Source organism: Lethenteron reissneri, unplaced genomic scaffold (genome assembly GCF_015708825.2).
Source record: "Lethenteron reissneri isolate LAM-NWPU_2019-01 unplaced genomic scaffold, ASM1570882v1 scaffold_594, whole genome shotgun sequence".
Lineage (NCBI taxonomy): Eukaryota > Metazoa > Chordata > Hyperoartia > Petromyzontiformes > Petromyzontidae > Lethenteron > Lethenteron reissneri.
Genome location: NW_026892116.1, coordinates 25538 through 44395, shown reverse-complemented (window position 1 = coordinate 44395; position 18858 = coordinate 25538). Strand labels below are relative to the sequence as shown.

General features: G+C 51.2%; 1 protein-coding gene across 1 annotated transcript; it reads left to right on the top strand.

The window, feature by feature from the left end:
- Positions 1-582: 582 nt before the first annotated feature.
- On the top strand, positions 583-16756 carry LOC133339949 (zinc finger protein 79-like; the record flags this gene model as incomplete). The annotated part of the gene is made up of 6 exons (XM_061548055.1): positions 583-775; positions 1708-1839; positions 2330-2354; positions 2533-2797; positions 5445-5646; positions 13847-16756. Coding segments are annotated over 6 exons (1428 nt in total), but the record flags the coding sequence as incomplete, so codon positions are not given.
- Between the last annotated feature and the right edge of the window lie 2102 nt (positions 16757-18858).

Sequence of the window (18858 nt, the reverse complement as noted above, 5' to 3'; positions counted from 1 at the left end):
AAAGGATTTATAGTGAAAACTTTGTTTTTATGGGTTAACTTTTTACTTTGTACTTTTCGTAACTATTTCCATTGGAGTATAACAGGTGAGGCTGTGCCTCCCCTAACTCGCCTCACCACGGGGAGAGAGAAAAAAAAGACGAAGACTCCAAATATACAGCAGCAGGCGTCAGGGTCAGGATCGAACCCATGACCTCCTGCGTACAAGGAGAGGTTGTTAACATCTCCTAGCCACCATGCCCCCCCTGCATGGCACTCTGGTACAACGTTTGGGCTTATTATTATAATTAGTTTATTAATTAGTTTAGTTGTGAAGAGGCTTGGCCTGCCATACCCACCGAGGTTCAGCATGACGGCATGGTTCTGCTTGATGTATGGAATCAGATTTACAGAATCAGAATATCAGAATTAGAATATGTATTGTACTGGAGGAATCCGATGAGGTGTCAGGCTCGAGATGGAACCCGCGACCTCCTGCGTACCAGGCGAGGGAGTTAACATCTCCTAGCCACCGCTGGTCACCGCACCAACTCCGCCCCCCACACCCCCTCCGCCCCCTCACCCCACCGCCCCCTCCGCTCAGACTAAAGCGGAAGCCCTGGAGTACGTGTGGAGCATCTTGCAGGGCGTGGAGGAGGATGAGCAGCAGGAGGAGGAGTTCAGGGGATTTGAGCTGAGGGAGGTGCACAAGGCCAGGATGGCGATGTTCAGGCTGGAGCGCAGAGCCACCGCCTGCAAGGAGGCCCTGAGGGTGGCGCTCCAGAGGATACGTGGAGGTGCGTAGCTTGCAGCGGTGATTTCTATTCACACCGCAACTCCACGCTCCCCTCTATTCTCACCGGAACTCCACACTCCCCTCTATTCCCACCGGAACTCTACACTCCCCTCTATTCTCACCGGAACTCCACACTCCCCTCTATTCTCACCGGAACTCCACACTCCCCTCTATTCTCACCGGAACTCCACACTCCCCTCTATTCCCACCGGAACTCCACACTCCCTTCTATTCTCACCGGAACTCCACACTCCCCTCTATTCTCACCGGAACTCCACACTCCCCTCTATTCTCCGGAACTCCACACTCCCCTCTATTCTCACCGGAACTCCACACTCCCCTCTATTCTCACCGGAACTCCACACTCCCCTCTATTCTCACCGGAACTCCGCAATCTTCTGTTGCTGCTGATGGAAGTCGCCACTGCTGTTGATGCTACTGCTACATGTGCTCCTGTCAGGGCTGCTGCTGGTACTGATGCAGCCTATGAACTAAACGATGTTTATTTACCAGGGTAAGCCCCACTGAGCTGTGTAACTGTTTTTCAGAAGCGACCTGGCTATCACAAATGAGAGCTCAACGAAGTGACTTGTCATCATCATCATTACGTGGACATTTACAGCAGCCAAATACTCTCAACACGTGACATTGATTCTAAATGTCGAGGGGAAAAACCGGAGGACCCGGAGAAAAATCCAGGCAACCACGGGGAGGTTCAACACGCAAACTCCAAATATACAGCGTGGGTCGTCAGGGTCGGGATCGCACCCACGACCTCCTGTAGACTATGCGAGGGAGTTAACATCTCGCCACAGAGGAGAGAGAGACACGCAGACTCCAAATATACAGCAGGCTTCGTCAGGGTCGGGATGGAATCTGCGACCTCCCGTATACCACGAGAGGTAGTCAACATCTCGCCGTGTTTGCCTGCAGGCTCCTCCGTGCCGCCGGCCTCCGCCCAGGCTGTGGCGGTGTCGCGCAGCGCTCGCTCTCGCTACGGCCTGCGCCCGCGCGAGAGGAAAGTCTACACAGAGGTGGAGGAGCCCCAGGACGACGACTTCTTCTGTGAGACCCCCTGCTCCCCCTACCTCTCTCTCACTTTCTCACAATGTCAGTTTGTCACACTCTCATACTCTTAGTTCTTTCGGTAAAGTCACGTAAGTAAAAAATGAAATAAAAATTTATAAAAATAAAATAAAAATCACGACGTTTCGGAGGCAACACAAGTCTCCGTCATCAGGTGGGACCGTCACAGCCAGATTTGGTGCATTATTTTATTATTTATTTTATTAATTTTAATTTCATTTTTTACCTACGTGACTTTACCGAAAGAACTAAGAGTATGAATCCTTGCAGTCACGAAAGCTTCAAATCTAGAATGTCACACTCTCACCCATCAGTTTGTCACACTCTCACCATCTATCTCTCTATTGCTCCCGCACTCTCACTCGATTATTCCACTTGCTCCTCTCACTCTTGCCCCCTTTCCCTCCCTCTCACACGCTCCCTTTCTCACACTCTCACTTACCTCTCTCTCTTTTGCTCCCTCACTCAGGGATGCAGGGAGGGATGCAGGGAAGGTGACAGGGTTTACATCTCCGATGAGCGAGCTAAAGAAGTTCCCCATGCAGAGAGGGAGGGAGGGAGGCATCTGTCTGGAGCGCTCCTCACCCTCTCACTCTCTCACAGTGCCACTGCTGCTGCTGCTGTTGCTACTGCGGTTCGCCCTCCTCCCGCTGCTGCTGCTGTGGCTCTCAGTCTGCGAGCTGTGCAGGGATTTCTACCTGGGGGATGCTCCGTGCACGGCCCGCCAGAGTTCATCGCGGACGCGGCCGTGGCCCCGGGAGTGGCCAACAGGGCTCGGCTCAGCCTGCCCCAGGGCCTCACCGTCGGCGCCTCCTCCATCGCCGGCGCTGGCCTCGGGGTGTGGAGCAACAGGAAGAAGCTGCCCAAGGGGGTGATGTTTGGGCCCTACCAGGGAGAGGTGTCTGAGGAGAACCCCGTGAGCGAGTACTGCTGGCTGGTGAGCTGCTGCTGCTGCTGCCACTGCCACTGCTGCAGCCTCCTCCTATTCCTACATCATCATCGTGTGTGTGGAGAGGAGGCTCGTGAAGGAGATACAGAGAAACCCACAGACTCACACAGATACGCAGAGACTGGCACAGAGAGACCCAGATACTCACACAGTCACCCACAGACTCACACAGAGACCCAGAGACTTTGCACAGAGAGACCCAGAGACTCACACAGTCATCCACAGACTCACACAGAGACCCAGAGACTTTGCACAGAGAAACCCAGAGACTCGCACAGAGACCCAGAGACTCACACAGTCATCCACAGACTCACACAGAGACCCAGAGACTTTGCACAGAGAAACCCACAGACTCACAGAGAGACCCAGAGACTTTGCACAGAGACCCAGAGACTCGCATAGAGAGACCCACATACTTGCACAGAGACCTAGAGACTTGAACAGAGACCCAGAGACTCACAGTGGGACACACAGACTCACACAGAGACCCAGAGACTCGCACAGAGAGACCCAGATACTCACACATAGGCTCAGAGAATCGCACAGAGACCCACAGACTCACAGAGACCCAGAGACTCGCACAGAGACTCGCACAGAGACCCAGAGAATCGCACAGAGACCCACAGTCTCACACAGAGACCCAGAGACTCGCACAGAGCCTTAGAGACTTGCACAGAGACTCAGTGACTCACAGAGGGACCCACAGACTCACAGAGAGACCCAAAAAATTACGTAATTACGAGTTAAACTTGTAACCCACAGTAGCCGCTCGCTCGCAAGGACAGAACAACTTCAATGCGCGAGGAGGAACCACAGACAAGTGGTTCTGCCTCACGCACTCCTTACACACAAATAAACCATGATACCTCGCCGCTGATCTCGTCAAGAAGCATAAACCATCATCACGCAAACTCTGTTCATGCTCACAGATACCCATAGACTCACACAGAGACACATAGACTCGCACATAGACCCATAGACTCGCACAGAAACCCATAGACTCGCACAGAGACCCATAGACTCGCACAGAGACCCATAGATTCACACACAGACCCATAGACTCGCACAGAGACCCATAGCTTCACACAGTCACCCACAGACTCACACAGAGACCCAGAGACTCGCATAGAGAGACCCAGAGACTTTGCACAGAGACCCAGAGACTCACAGTGGGACACACAGACTCACACAGAGACCCAGAGACTGGCACAGAGAGACCCAGATACTCACATAGAGGCTCAGAGAATCGCACAGAGAGACCCACAGTCTCACACAGAGACCCAGAGATTCGCACAGAGACCAGAGCCCCACACAGTCACCCACAGACTCGCACAGAGACCCAGAGAATCGCACCGAGAGACCCACAGACTCACACAGAGACCATAGAGACTTGCACAGAGACCCAGAGACTCGCATAGAAACCCATAGACTCGTACAGAGACCTAGAGACTCACCCAAAGAATTTCAGAGAGACCCCCAGAATCACAGAGAGACCCAAAAATTTACGTAATTCTAATTTCAACTTGTAACACACAGCAAGACGTGGTCACCGCATGGCGTGGCGCTTACAGATGCACTTCTGCGGCCGTCTGGAAGGTTCTTCCTTCCAATGTTAGGAAGCCACTGGGAGCTATGCACTTTTAAATCTTGTAGGTTGAAAACGCATTTCTATAGAACTGATTTTGGTGTTTAGTTTGTTGTCCTTCTCCCGCACCTCCGATCAGCATGGTTGGCTAAGTACGGTGCGAAAGAAGTTCAACTTACAGTCCAACTCACGTTAATTATCCGTGGATCTGCTCGTGTGCGTGTGTGTTTCAGATTTACAAAAACAAAAAGGATCGTGAATATGTTGATGCTCAGGATGAATCTAAGTCAAACTGGATGAGGTGATTTTTGTCTTAAGGACCACAACACAGAGATCAGAACCACTACACACAGAGACCAGAACCACCACACACAGAGACCAGAACCACTACACACAGAGACCAGAACCACCACACACAGAGACCAGAACCACCACACACAGAGACCAGAACCACTACACACAGAAACCAGAACCTGCACACAGAGACCAGAACCACTACACTCAGAGACCAGAACCACCACACACAGAGACCAGAACCACCAACACAGAGACCAAACCACCACACACAGAGACCAGAACCACCACACACACAGAGACCAGAACCACCACACACAGAGACCAGAACCACTACACTCAGAGACCAGAACCACCACACACAGAGACCAGAACCACCACACACAGAGACCAGAACCACCACACACAGAGACCAGAACCACCACACACAGAGACCAAACCACTACACACAGAGACCAGAACCACTACACACAGAAACCGAACCACCACACACAGAGACCAGAACCACTAAAGAGACCAGAACCACTACACACAGAGACCAACCCTGGGCCTCCCCTTGGTCGACTCGGCATCAAATGAGCACCCGGTACGGAGCGTGGTTCCAGCCACACCACCCCCACGTAGCGCCCAGTGCCGGCCCTTAATAGGCGCTCGCTAACGGCGCCCACCCCGCCCCCGCGTCTGCCCGCGCAGGTTCGTCAACTGCGCGAGGAATGAGCAGGAGCAGAACCTGGTGGCCTTCCAGCACCGGGGCAGATTTACTACCGCACATTCCGTGCCGTGGGGCCCGGCTCTGAGCTGCTGGTCTGGTACGGCGAGGAGTTCGCCCAGGAGCTGGGCATCGCCTGCGAGGCCGGGCCCTCGCGACGCCGCAGCAGGAGCAGCAGCAACGAGATGGCTCCCAGGGCCACCGCCAGAGACCTGCAGCCCGTGCAGCCTCCACCAAGCGAGGAACACTGTGAGCACCGCTCACCAGAGACTCGCCACTGCTCACCAGACTATAGCCACCACTCACCAGAGATGATAGCCACCACTCACCAGAGATGATTAGCCACCACTCACCAGAGATTATAGCCACCACTCACCAGAGATGATAGCCACCACTCACCAGAGACATAGCCACCACTCACCACAGATTATAGCCACCACTCACCAGAGATGATAGCCACTGCTCACCAAGATATAGCCACCACTCACCAGAGATGATTGCCACCACTCACCAGAGATGATAGCCACCACTCACCAGAGATGATAGCCACCACTCCCCATAGATGATAGCCACCACTCACCGAGATGATAGCCACCACTCCCCATATGATAGCCACCACTCACCAGAGACGATAGCCACCACTCACCAGAGATGATAGCCACCACTCAACAGAGATGATAGCCACTGCTCACCAAAGATAATAGCCACCACTCCCCATAGATGATAGCATCCACTCACCAGAGATGATAGCCACCACTCACCAGAGATGATAGCCACCACTCACCAGAGATGATAGCCACCGCTCACCGGATGATAGCAACCACTCACCAGAGATGATAGCCTCGACTCATTAGAGATGATAGCAACCCTCACCAGAGATGATAGCCACTGCTCACCAAAGATAATAGCCACCACTCCCCATAGATGATAGCATCCACTCACCAGAGATGATAGCCACCACTCACCAGAGACGATAGCCACACTCACCAGAGATGATAGCCACCACTCAACAGAGATGATAGCCACTGCTCACCAAAGATATAGCCACCACTCCCATAGATGATAGCCCCACTCACCAGAGATGATAGCCACCACTCACCAGAGATGATAGCCACCACTCCCCATAGATGATAGCCACCACTCACCAGAGATGATAGCCACCACTCCCCATAGATGATAGCCACCACTCACCAGAGACGATAGCCACCACTCACCAGAGATGATAGCCACCACTCACAGAGATGATAGCCACTGCTCACCAAAGATAATAGCCACCACTCCCCATAGATGATAGCATCCACTCACCAGATGATAGCCACCACTCACCAGAGATGATAGCCACCACTCACCAGAGATGATAGCCACCGCTCACCGGATGATAGCAACCACTCACCAGAGATGATAGCCTCGACTCACTAGAGATGATAGCAACCACTCACCAGAGATGATAGCCACCACTCACCAAGATGATAGCCTCCACTCACTAGAGATGATAGCCACCACTCACCAGAGATGATAGCCACCACTCACCAGAGATGAAAGCCATCACTCACCAGAGATGATAGCCACCTCACCAGAGATGATAACCACCGCTCACCAGAGATGATAGCCACCACTCACCAGAGATGATAGGCACCACTCACTAGAGATGATAGCCACCACTCACCAGAGATGATAACCACCGCTCAACAGAGAAGATAGCCACCACTCAACAGAGATGATAGCCACTGCTCACCAAAGATAATAGCCACCACTCCCCATAGATGATAGCATCCACTCACCAGAGATGATAGCCACCACTCACCAGAGATGATAGCCACCACTCAACAGATGATAGCCACTGCTCACCAAAGATAATAGCCACCACTCCCCATAGATGTTGCATCCACTCACCAGAGATGATAGCCACCACTCACCAGAGACGATAGCCACCACTCACCAGAGATGATAGCCACCACTCAACAGAGATGATAGCCACTGCTCACCAAAGATAATAGCCACCACTCCCCATAGATGATAGCCACCACTCACCAGAGATGATAGCCACCACTCACCAGAGATGATAGCCACCACTCCCCATAGATGATAGCCACCACTCACCAGAGATGATAGCCACCACTCCCCATAGATGATAGCCACCACTCACCAGAGACGATAGCCACCACTCACCAGAGATGATAGCCACCACTCAACAGAGATGATAGCCACTGCTCACCAAAGATAATAGCCACCACTCCCCATAGATGATAGCATCCACTCACCAGAGATGATAGCCACCACTCACCAGAGATGATAGCCACCACTCACCAGAGATGATAGCCACCGCTCACCGAGATGATAGCAACCACTCACCAGATGATAGCCTCGACTCATTAGAGATGATAGCAACCACTCACCAGAGATGATAGCCACTGCTCACCAAAGATAATAGCCACCACTCCCCATAGATGATAGCATCCACTCACCAGAGATGATAGCCACCACTCACCAGAGGACGATAGCCACCACTCACCAGAGATGATAGCCACCACTCAACAGAGATGATAGCCACTGCTCACCAAAGATAATAGCCACCACTCCCCATAGATGATAGCCACCACTCACCAGAGATGATAGCCACCACTCACCAGAGATGATCGCCACCCCACCCCATAGATGATAGCCACCACTCACCAGAGATGATAGCCACCACTCCCATAGATGATAGCCACCACTCACCAGAGACGATAGCCACCACTCACCAGAGATGATAGCCACCACTCAACAGAGATGATAGCCACTGCTCACCAAAGATAATAGCCACCACTCCCCATAGATGATAGCATCCACTCACCAGAGATGATAGCCACCACTCACCAGAGATGATAGCCACCACTCAACAGAGATGATAGCCACCGCTCACGGAGATGATAGCAACCACTCACCAGAGATGATAGCCTCGACTCACTAGAGATGATAGCACACCACTCACCAGAGATGATAGCCACCATCACCAGAGATGATAGCCTCCACTCACTAGAGATGATAGCCACCACTCTCCAGAGATGATAGCCACCACTCACCAGAGATAAAGCCATCACTCACCAGAGATGATAGCCACCGCTCACCAGAGATGATAACCACCGCTCACCAGCGATGATAGCCACCACTCACCAGAGATGATAGGCACCACTCACTAGAGATGATAGCCACCACTCACCAGAGATGATAACCACCGCTCAACAGAGACGATAGCCACCACTCAACAGAGATGATAGCCACTGCTCACCAAAGATAATAGCCACCACTCCCCATAGATGATAGCATCCACTCACCAGAGATGATAGCCACCACTCACCAGAGATGATAGCCACCACTCAACAGAGATGATAGCCACTGCTCACCAAAGATAGATAGCCACCACTCCCATATGCTGATAGCATCCACTCCACCAGAGATGATAGCCACCACTCACCAGAGACGATAGCCACCACTCACCAGAGATGATAGCCACTGCTCACCAAAGATAATAGCCACCACTCCCCATAGATGATAGCATCCACTCACCAGAGATATAGCCACCACTCACCAGAGACGATAGCCACCACTCAACAGAGATGATAGCCACTGCTCACCAAAGATAATAGCCACCACTCCCATAGATGATAGCCACCACTCACCAGAGATATAGCCACCACTCACCAGAGATGATAGCCACCACTCACCAGAGATGATAGCCACCACTCCCCATAGATGATAGCCACCACTCACCAGAGATGATAAGCCACCACTCCCCATAGATGATAGCCACACTCACCGAGACGATAGCCACCACTCACCAGAGATGATAGCCACACTCAACAGAGATGATAGCCACTGCTCACCAAAGATAATAGCCACCACTCCCATAGATGATAGCATCACTCACCAGAGATGATAGCCACCACTCACCAGAGATGATAGCCACCACTCACCAGAGATGATAGCCACCACTCACCAGCGATGATAGCCTCCACTCACCAGAGATGATAGCCACCACTCACCAGAGCTGTATAGCCACCACTCACCAGAGATGATAGCCACCACTCACCAGAGAATGATAGCCACCAACTCACCAGAGATGATAGCACCACTCACCAGAGATGATAGGCCCACTCACTAGAGATGATAGCCACCACTCACCAGAGATGATAACCACCGCTCACCAGCGACGATAGCCACCACTCACTAGAGATGATAGCCACCACTCACCAGAGATGATAGGCACCACTCACTAGAGATGATAGCCACCACCCTCACCAGAGATGATAACCACCGCTCACCAGAGACGATAGCCACCACTCAACAGAGATGATAGCCATGCTCACCAAAGATAATATCCACCACTCCCCATAGATGATAGCACTCCACTCACCAGAGATGATAGCCCCACTCACAGAGATGATAGCCACCACTCAACAGAGATGATAGCCACTGCTCACAAAGATAATAGCCACCACTCCCCATAGATGAGCATCCACTCACCAGAGATGATAGCCACCATCACCAGAGGATGATAGCCCACATCACCAGAGATGATAGCCACACTCACCAGGACGATCGCCACCACTCATAGAGATGATAGCCACCACTCAACAGAGATGATAGCCACTGCTCACCAAAGATAATAGCCACCACTCCCCATAGATGATAGCATCCACTCACCAGAGATGATAGCCACACTCACCAGAGATGATAGCCACCACTCACAGAGATGATAGCCACCACTCACCAGATATGATAGCCACCACTCACCAGAGACGATAGCCACCACTTCACCAGAGATGATAGCCACCACTCACAGAGATTGATAGCCACCACTCACCAGAGATGATAGCCACCACTCAACAGAGATGATAGCCACTGCTCACCAAAGATAATAGCCACCGCTCCCCATAGATGCTAGCGATCCACTCACCAGAGATGATAGCCACCATCACCAGAGATAGCCACCACTCACCAGAGATGATAGCCACCACTCAACAGAGATGATAGCCACTGCTCACCAAAGATAATAGCCACCACTCCCATAGATAGCATCCACTCACCAGAGATGATAGCCACCACTCACCAGAGATGATAGCCACCACTCACCAGAGATGATAGCCACCACTCACCAGAGATGATAGCCACCACTCACCAGAGATGAAGCCACCACTCACCAGAGATGATAGCCACCACTCACCAGAGATGATAGCCACCACTCACCAGAGATGATAGCCACCACTCCCCATAGATGATAGCCACCACTCACCAGAGATGATAGCCACCACTCCCCATAGATGATAGCCACCACTCACCAGAGACGATAGCCACCACTCACCAGAGATGATAGCCACCACTCAACAGAGATGATAGCCCTGCTCACCAAAGATAATAGCCACCACTCCCCATAGATGATAGCATCCACTCACCAGAGATGATAGCCACCACTCACCAGAGATGATAGGCCAACACTCACCAGAGATGATAGCCACCAATCACCAGCGATGATAGCCTCCACTCACCAGAGATGATAGCCACCACTCACCAGAGATGATAGCCACCACTCACAGAGATGATAGCACCACTCACCAGAGATGCATAGCCACCACTCACCAGAGATGATAACCACCGCTCACCAGAGCCGATAGCCACCACTCACTAGAGATGATAGCCACCACTCACCAGAGATGATAGGCACCACTCACTAGAGATGATAGCCACCATCACAGAGATGATAACCACGCTCACCAGAGACGATAGCCACCACTCAACAGAGATGATAGCCACTGCTCACCAAAGATAATAGCCACCACTCCCCATAGATGATAGCATCCACTCACCGAGATGATAGCCACCACTCACCAGAGGATAGCCACCACTCACCAGAGATGATAGCCACCGCTCACCGGAGATGATAGCAACCACTCACCAGAGATGATGCCTCGACTCATTAGAGATGATAGCAACCCACTCACCCAGAGATGATAGCCACTGCTCACCAAAGATAATAGCCACCACTCCCCATAGATGATAGCTCCACTCACCAGAGATGATAGCCACACTCACCAGAGACGATAGCCACCACTCACCAGAGAGATAGCCACCACTCAACAGAGATGATAGCCACTGCTCACCAAGATTAATAGCCACCACTCCCCATAGATGATAGCCACCCACTCACCAGAGATGATAGCCACCACTCACCAGAGATGATAGCCACCACTCCCCATAGATGATAGCCACCACTCACCAGAGATGATAGCCACCACTCCCCATAGATGATAGCCACCACTCACCAGAGACGATAGCCACCACTCACCAGAGATGATAGCCACCACTCAACAGAGATGATAGCCACTGCTCACCAAGATAATAGCCACCACTCCATAGATGATAGCATCCACTCACCAGAGATGATAGCCACCACTCACAGAGATGATAGCCACCACTCACCAGAGATGATAGCCACCGCTCACCGGAGATGATAGCAACCACTCACCAGAGATGATAGCCTCGACTCACTAGAGATGATAGCCACCACTCACCAGAGATGATAGCCACCAATCACCAGAGAGATAACCACCGCTCACCAGAGACGATAGCCACCACTCAACTAGAGATGATAGCCCCACTCACCAGAGATGATAGGCACCACTCACTAGAGATGATAGCCACCACTCACCAGAGATGATAACCATCCGCACTCACAGAGACGATAGCCACCACTCAACAGAGATGATAGCCACTGCCTCACCAAGATAATAGCCACCACTCCCCATAGATGATAGCATCCACTCACAGAGATGATAGCCACCACTCACCAGCGATGATAGCCACACTCAACAGAGATGATAGCCACCGCTCACCGGAGATGATAGCCACCACTCCCCATAGATGATAGCATCCACTCACCAGAGATGATAGCCACCACTCACCAGAGATGATAGCCACCCCAACTCACCAGAGATGATAGCCACCACTCACCAGAGACGATAGCCACCACTCACTAGAGATGATAGCCACCACTCAACAGAGATGATAGCCACTGCTCACCAAAGATAATAGCCACCACTCCCCATAGATGATAGCATCCACTCACCAGAGATGATAGCCACCACTCACCAGAGATGATAGCCACCACTCACCAGAGATGATAGCCACCACTCACCAGAGATGATAGCCACCACTCACCAGAGACGATAGCCACCACTCACCAGAGATGATAGCCACCACTCACCAGAGATGATAGCCACCACTCACCAGAGATGATAGCCACCACTCAACAGAGATGATAGCCACTGCTCACCAAAGATAATAGCCACCGCTCCCCATAGATGATAGCATCCACTCACCAGAGATGATAGCCACCACTCACCAGAGATGATAGCCACCACTCACCAGAGATGATAGCCACCACTCAACAGAGATGATAGCCACTGCTCACCAAAGATAATAGCCACCACTCCCCATAGATGATAGCATCCACTCACCAGAGATGATAGCCACCACTCACCAGAGATGATAGCCACCACTCACCAGAGATGATAGCCACCACTCACCAGAGATGATAGCCACCACTCACCAGAGATGATAGCCACCACTCACAACAGATGATAGCCACCACTCACCAGAAATGATAGCCACCACTCACCAGAGATGATAGGCACCACCCACACTGATAAGGTGCAAATGAGTAACTGGTGTGGTGTGTAGTAGTAAACATCGCCACTGGGGAGACAAAGGCGGCCATGTGTGGTGCTGGCCACCCTCCCACTCATGTGCCATGCTGGCTTTCATACAGTGAGGGAAAAAGGATTTGATCCCCTGCTGATTTTGTACGTTTGCCCACTGGCAAAGAAATGATCAGTCTATAATTTTAATGGTAGGTTTATTTGAACCGTGAGAGACAGAATAACAACAACAAAAAATCCAGAAAAACGCATGTCAAAAATGTTATAAATTGATTTGCATTTTTTAAAATCAGCAGGGGATCAAATACTTTTTTCCCTCACTGTAGGTGCCCGATAACAGCACTTGTCCCAAAAGTATATACAGGCTATACGGGGGTTCTTCGTCTTTGTGTGTATATATAATGGAGCCCACTGCACTACGAACCCGGCCACCTGAGTTCGATTCCCACTCACGGCCAACGTCAGTGGTGAATATTTAGGCCTCCCCTAGGCTGACTCAGCCTCAAATGTGTACCTAGCTTAAACGTGGAAACATCGCCACTGGAGAGACAAAGGCGGCCGGGCCTGGTGTTGGCCACCTACTCCCTCGTGTGCCATGCCGGCCTTCATAGGTACTCGCAAACAGCACTTGCCCAACAGTCTGATATGGCTGTTGGGGACCTTTACCTTTGTATGTACACACACACGTGTGCAAGAGTGTTCATGTATCGGTGTTGGTGTGTGCGCGTGTGTCTTGTGCCTCTGGGATGACGCAGGTGGAGTGGGTGTGGAGGTGACAAGGCTGCCGTGTCCTGTCTGCAACCGTCAGTTCATCTGCCGCTCTAGTCTACAGCATCACGTGCAGAGGAAACACCCCACTAAGCCCAGTAACAAAAGTCATCAGTGTGACCAATGTTCATTCAGCACAGACTACAAGTGTAGCTTGAAGATGCACCAGAGAACACACACGGGAGAGAAGCCGTTCAAGTGCACCGTGTGTGAGAAGGCGTTTGCACATTTAGGATATCTTCATAGCCACCAGAGAACACACACGGGAGAGAAGCCGTTCAAGTGCACCGTGTGTGAGAAGGCGTTTGCACATCTATCACATTTTCACAGGCATCAGAGAACACACACAGGAGAGAAGCCGTTCAAGTGCACCGTATGTGAGAAGGCGTTTGCACAGCTATCACATCTTCACAGCCACCAGAGAACACACACAGGAGAGAAGCCGTTCAAGTGCACCGTGTGTGAGAAGGCATTTGCACATTTACAACATCTTCACAGCCACCAGAGAACACACACCGGCCAGGATGCATTTTCTCCTTCCCGTGGAAACAGAAAAGTCAGCCATCCTGAGCAAAACGTGCACTGCGCCGAGCTGTGAATTAGTTTTAAACAACAGGCCACGTGATTAGCCGAGGCTGTGCCACCCTTGAAACTGATTTTGAATGTGAACACGGAAACCTACGGATCCTCCTACACCTGCCTCACACTCTGTGGGGGGTGGGAGATTAAACCGACCCGGCCACCCCTCGATTGCAAGTGCGGAGTTCTAGGTCCCAACCACTGCACGTGTCCCCCCCCACCCCCATCACCTGGGGGTCCCTGTGTGTGTGAGTGTGCAGAGTCTCCCGTGCAGAGCTGCACTGTTGTTACCCTAGAGGGGGACACCGCAGGGCGATCCACCTACAGACACCCCAGTCTGCACGTCTCCCGCCGGTCTCCATGCGCACCGCGTGCCGTCTCGTAGCCCTGCCCCGTGCGACGTACGTACAGTACGTACAGTACATACCCATCCAGCGGTAGACTGAACCGCGGCCGATGACGAAGGTGGCATCCGCTCACAAATCTCCGTGCACTCAGTCCCGTAGCCCCGAGCCATCGCTTGCGCGATATTCACTTTGCCGCTGAGATGAAAGCTACGGGGAGGAGGTGGGGTGGGGGTGCTAGGAGAGGACATCTGTGGAACGGCTGGAGATCTGCGAAGAAGAGCTTCATAGCTCATCGGATTCCTGCGGTCTGAAAAAATATTCCGAGAGGGCGTTGGGGGAGGGGGGTGTAGGTATGATTGGGGCATCTGCACTTGGATCACCCTGCGTGTTGTTGCTGCCTCCCCCGTTGAAAATGTTCCCAGCGTGAACTTCACCCTTTGCCGTCGCGACGACGCCGCGCGCCGTGCGTGAACGTCGTCGTCGGAATAACAAAACGCAGTAAAAACTAAAGCAACATTATCGGTACCGAGGCTCCCACAGGGCCACGCGGGGCAGGGAGTGTGGCACAGTTTTCGCGCCGGCTAGCGCAGAGTGGCGGCGGTCGTGTCGCTACGCTTCTCTGCGGTGAGCAACGACGTCTTTATAACAACAACAGCAGTGCTGCTGCTGCTGCCACTGCTGCGGTGAACGGTGACAGCCACCCCGTGACCTGTGACCCCCACCCCGTGAACGGTGACACCCACCCCGTGAACGGTGACACTCACCCCGTGAACGGTGACCCCCACCCCGTGAACGGTGACACCCCATGGGTGGAAAAAACCCGATTTTTCCAGCTGCAGGCATCGGGTTTTTTCTTTAACACAATTAAACCCGATTTCGGGGAATTAAAACCTGGTTTAATGAATACGAAACTCTGATAGGCTTAGGCTGCTTCCTCGTCGGTGCTGCTATGGTACTCGGGGCCGTCGGGCACGGGGTAGTCGTAGAATGCGGCGGGCAGGTTGGTCTTAATGAACACGAGCTTCTCCACAATCGTGGGCGCCAGTGAGTTCCTTAGCTTGGAATGGATGAAGCCCATCGTTGAGAAGTGCGGTTCTGCAATTAGAACCAATGAAACCGGATTTCTCTCAATCTTAGATGATCGGGTTTAATATAAAAAGACAATTAAACCCGATTGTAAAAAACCCGACTGTGCCACCCTTGTGACACCCACCCCGTGAACGGTGACACCCACCCTGTGAACGGTGACACCCACCCCGTGAACGGTGACACCCACCGACCCTGCAACTCTGCAGACGTCTCGGACGCGGGAAAGGGTTGAGAGATTTTCTGCGTCGTCCCGGTTGCTCGCGTGATGTCGCACGGTGGTGGCGCGCGTTGACTCTTGCACGTTTAAGAAAGTTGAGCGTTAGTTTGTGATTCTGTTTAAAATGATATATATACATACTTAAACTAACAAACATTATCTTGGGATTCTACCAAGTAAGGTCCAACTGGATACGTAGTAGCTCTTTTATCAGACGCGACCACCTGGCCATCACAAATGAAAGCTCAACGAAGTGGCTTATCATTGTGTGGACATTTATAGCGGCCAAATACTCTGATTGCGTGATCTCGATTCTAAATGTCGAGGGAAAACCGGAGGACCTGGAGAAAATCCACACGACCACGGGGAGAGAGAGAGAGAGAGACGCGCAAACTCAAAATATACAGCAGGCGTCAGGGTCGGAATCAAACACACAATCTCCTGTATACCAGGAGAGGTAGTTAACATCTCAACATGCGTTCAGAGTATTTGGCTGCTGTAAATGTCACGTGATAAGCCACTTCGGTGCGCTGCTGTCATTTGTGATAGCCAGGTCGCTGCTACACAGCTCAGTGGGGGCCTTACCTGGAAAAGTAAAATGAATAATGAAAATCTACTGTATTCTTGGTTCTTTTGGTAAAGTCACGTAGAAGGGAAATAATAAAATAATAAAAATGTAAGAATCAAATTAACACGACGTTTCGATTGCAACACAAGCAATCATCAGTTTATGAAAACCCACAACAACAAAAACAATATTGCTGTGGTTTTCACACCTGATGATGATTGCTTGTGTTGCAATCGAAACGTCGTGAGAATTTTATTGTTTTATTATTTCCCTTCAACGTGACTCTACCGAAAGAACCAAGAAGATGAATCCCTGCAGTCACGAAAGCTTTAAATCGAAATTTTACATCGACTTTGATTGCTTCAACCAGAAAAACTGTAATAATAACCCTAAAATGCTTCAATTGATCAAATTGAGATGCTTCCATTTATACGCTTTTTAGATATCGATTGAAGTTCGTTGTCGGCTGTTCTCTGTATGGATAATTGCCTTTGAACTTTCACATGGGGCATATTCTGCCCTGGAGGGGGTATGGTCTGGACCAGTCTAGTTTAAACCCCCGGGTATAGTTTAGCCTAGGACACTTCATCCCCCCGGGTATACTCTGGCCTGGGCCAAACTATACCCGGGTTTAATCGGGGCAGGGGTTATTGTAGCCTGTTACACCGGTATCTCCAGGAGGTCGGAGCGACTTGCTCTGTGGTGACACTTTTTCGTGACAGAGGTTTGTTTTTTGTTGTTGTTGGGTTAGAGATCTCGTAAACATCAACATTGTGTCGTTAACCCACCACCACCCACCACAATCGCCTGACACGGCCAATCAGTCAGGGTTTGTCACGTAAACGAAACGTGCCAATTGGTTACCAACTTCAGCACACACAGCGCTTGTGTGTCAGGGAGAGTGAACCCACAACAGCATTTACAATTCGAGTGCCGGTGACGTTTCGCCGGTGATTACAAACAACGGCGACCGGTTTCATCGGGCGATGTGCCAGGATTGTGATCCAACGCCATCTAACCCAGCAGCAGCAACAGTAGCGACGACGACGACAAAAACCTTCATCACAGACACCGCTGGTCGCAAGAGACTGCGCGTGGCGCTTTGTGTTGCCGTTGCCACGAATCGTCGAAGCGCGTTCACGATCTGTTTGTGTTTTATTATTTAATAATAAAATTATAAAAATAAACATTTACTTTATTATGTTATATTTTTATGGAAATAATAAAAATAATAAAAATAAAACAAGAAGTAATTGTTTATTTTTATATTTTATTATTTAATATTAGAATAATAAAAATAACATTTACTTTATTATGTTTTATTTTTATGGAAATAATAAAATTTAAACAATAAAGTCATTGTTTTATAATTATTATTTTTATTTAATAATAAAATAATAAAAATAACATTTTATTTATGTTTTATTTTATTTATTTTATTATTTCCATTCTACGTGACTTTACCGAAAGAACCAAGAAGAGGTGGTCATTGTTGCGTTCCTGAAGAACACCGCGTTGTGGAGAAATAATATAACTATGGGGGGTGAAGCGTGGTCCGCGACAACACGCGAGATGATGGGTGAGACAGAGGCCGGACTACGACTGAGGCGCGTGGGTAGCGTTGTGGGGGCCGTTGGCCCCCGGGGTCCCTCCCGCCAGCATCCCCTATTCCGTTTAAGTTACCCCACCTCCCTATTACTCGCTACGGTTTTGCCGGCATTCGAATGCGACGCCACTACGGTTACAGCCTCGCGCCGCGCTCCCACGCTGCGAGCATACGTGCGCACATCATCGTCAATCAAACGCCGTGCTCGCAGTATAGCCCTGTGCGGCACGTTACCAATGCGCATCCGTGTCCGACATGTAACGAACGTATGCACACACACACACGCCGCTCCGTGCACTCCAACTCCACACCAACTACGCAAGTTATGATCGCGCACCTGTATCACACACGGAGTGAACACACGCGACACCCACTCTTGCGCCGCTCTGCGCAGCGCTCGCCGTCTGCTGGCCGCTTGCGTTATGATCGCGCACCTGGGGTACGCCTATTACGCACGCCGCGAGCTTACGCACACACAGTACCACACGCGTTCCCACACGCAACCCGCGCGCTCAGCTCCGCGCAGCGCTCACTCACGTGGCGAACCACTGTGCACACAGCGCACCCACACGCTCACACTGCACGACAAGGTC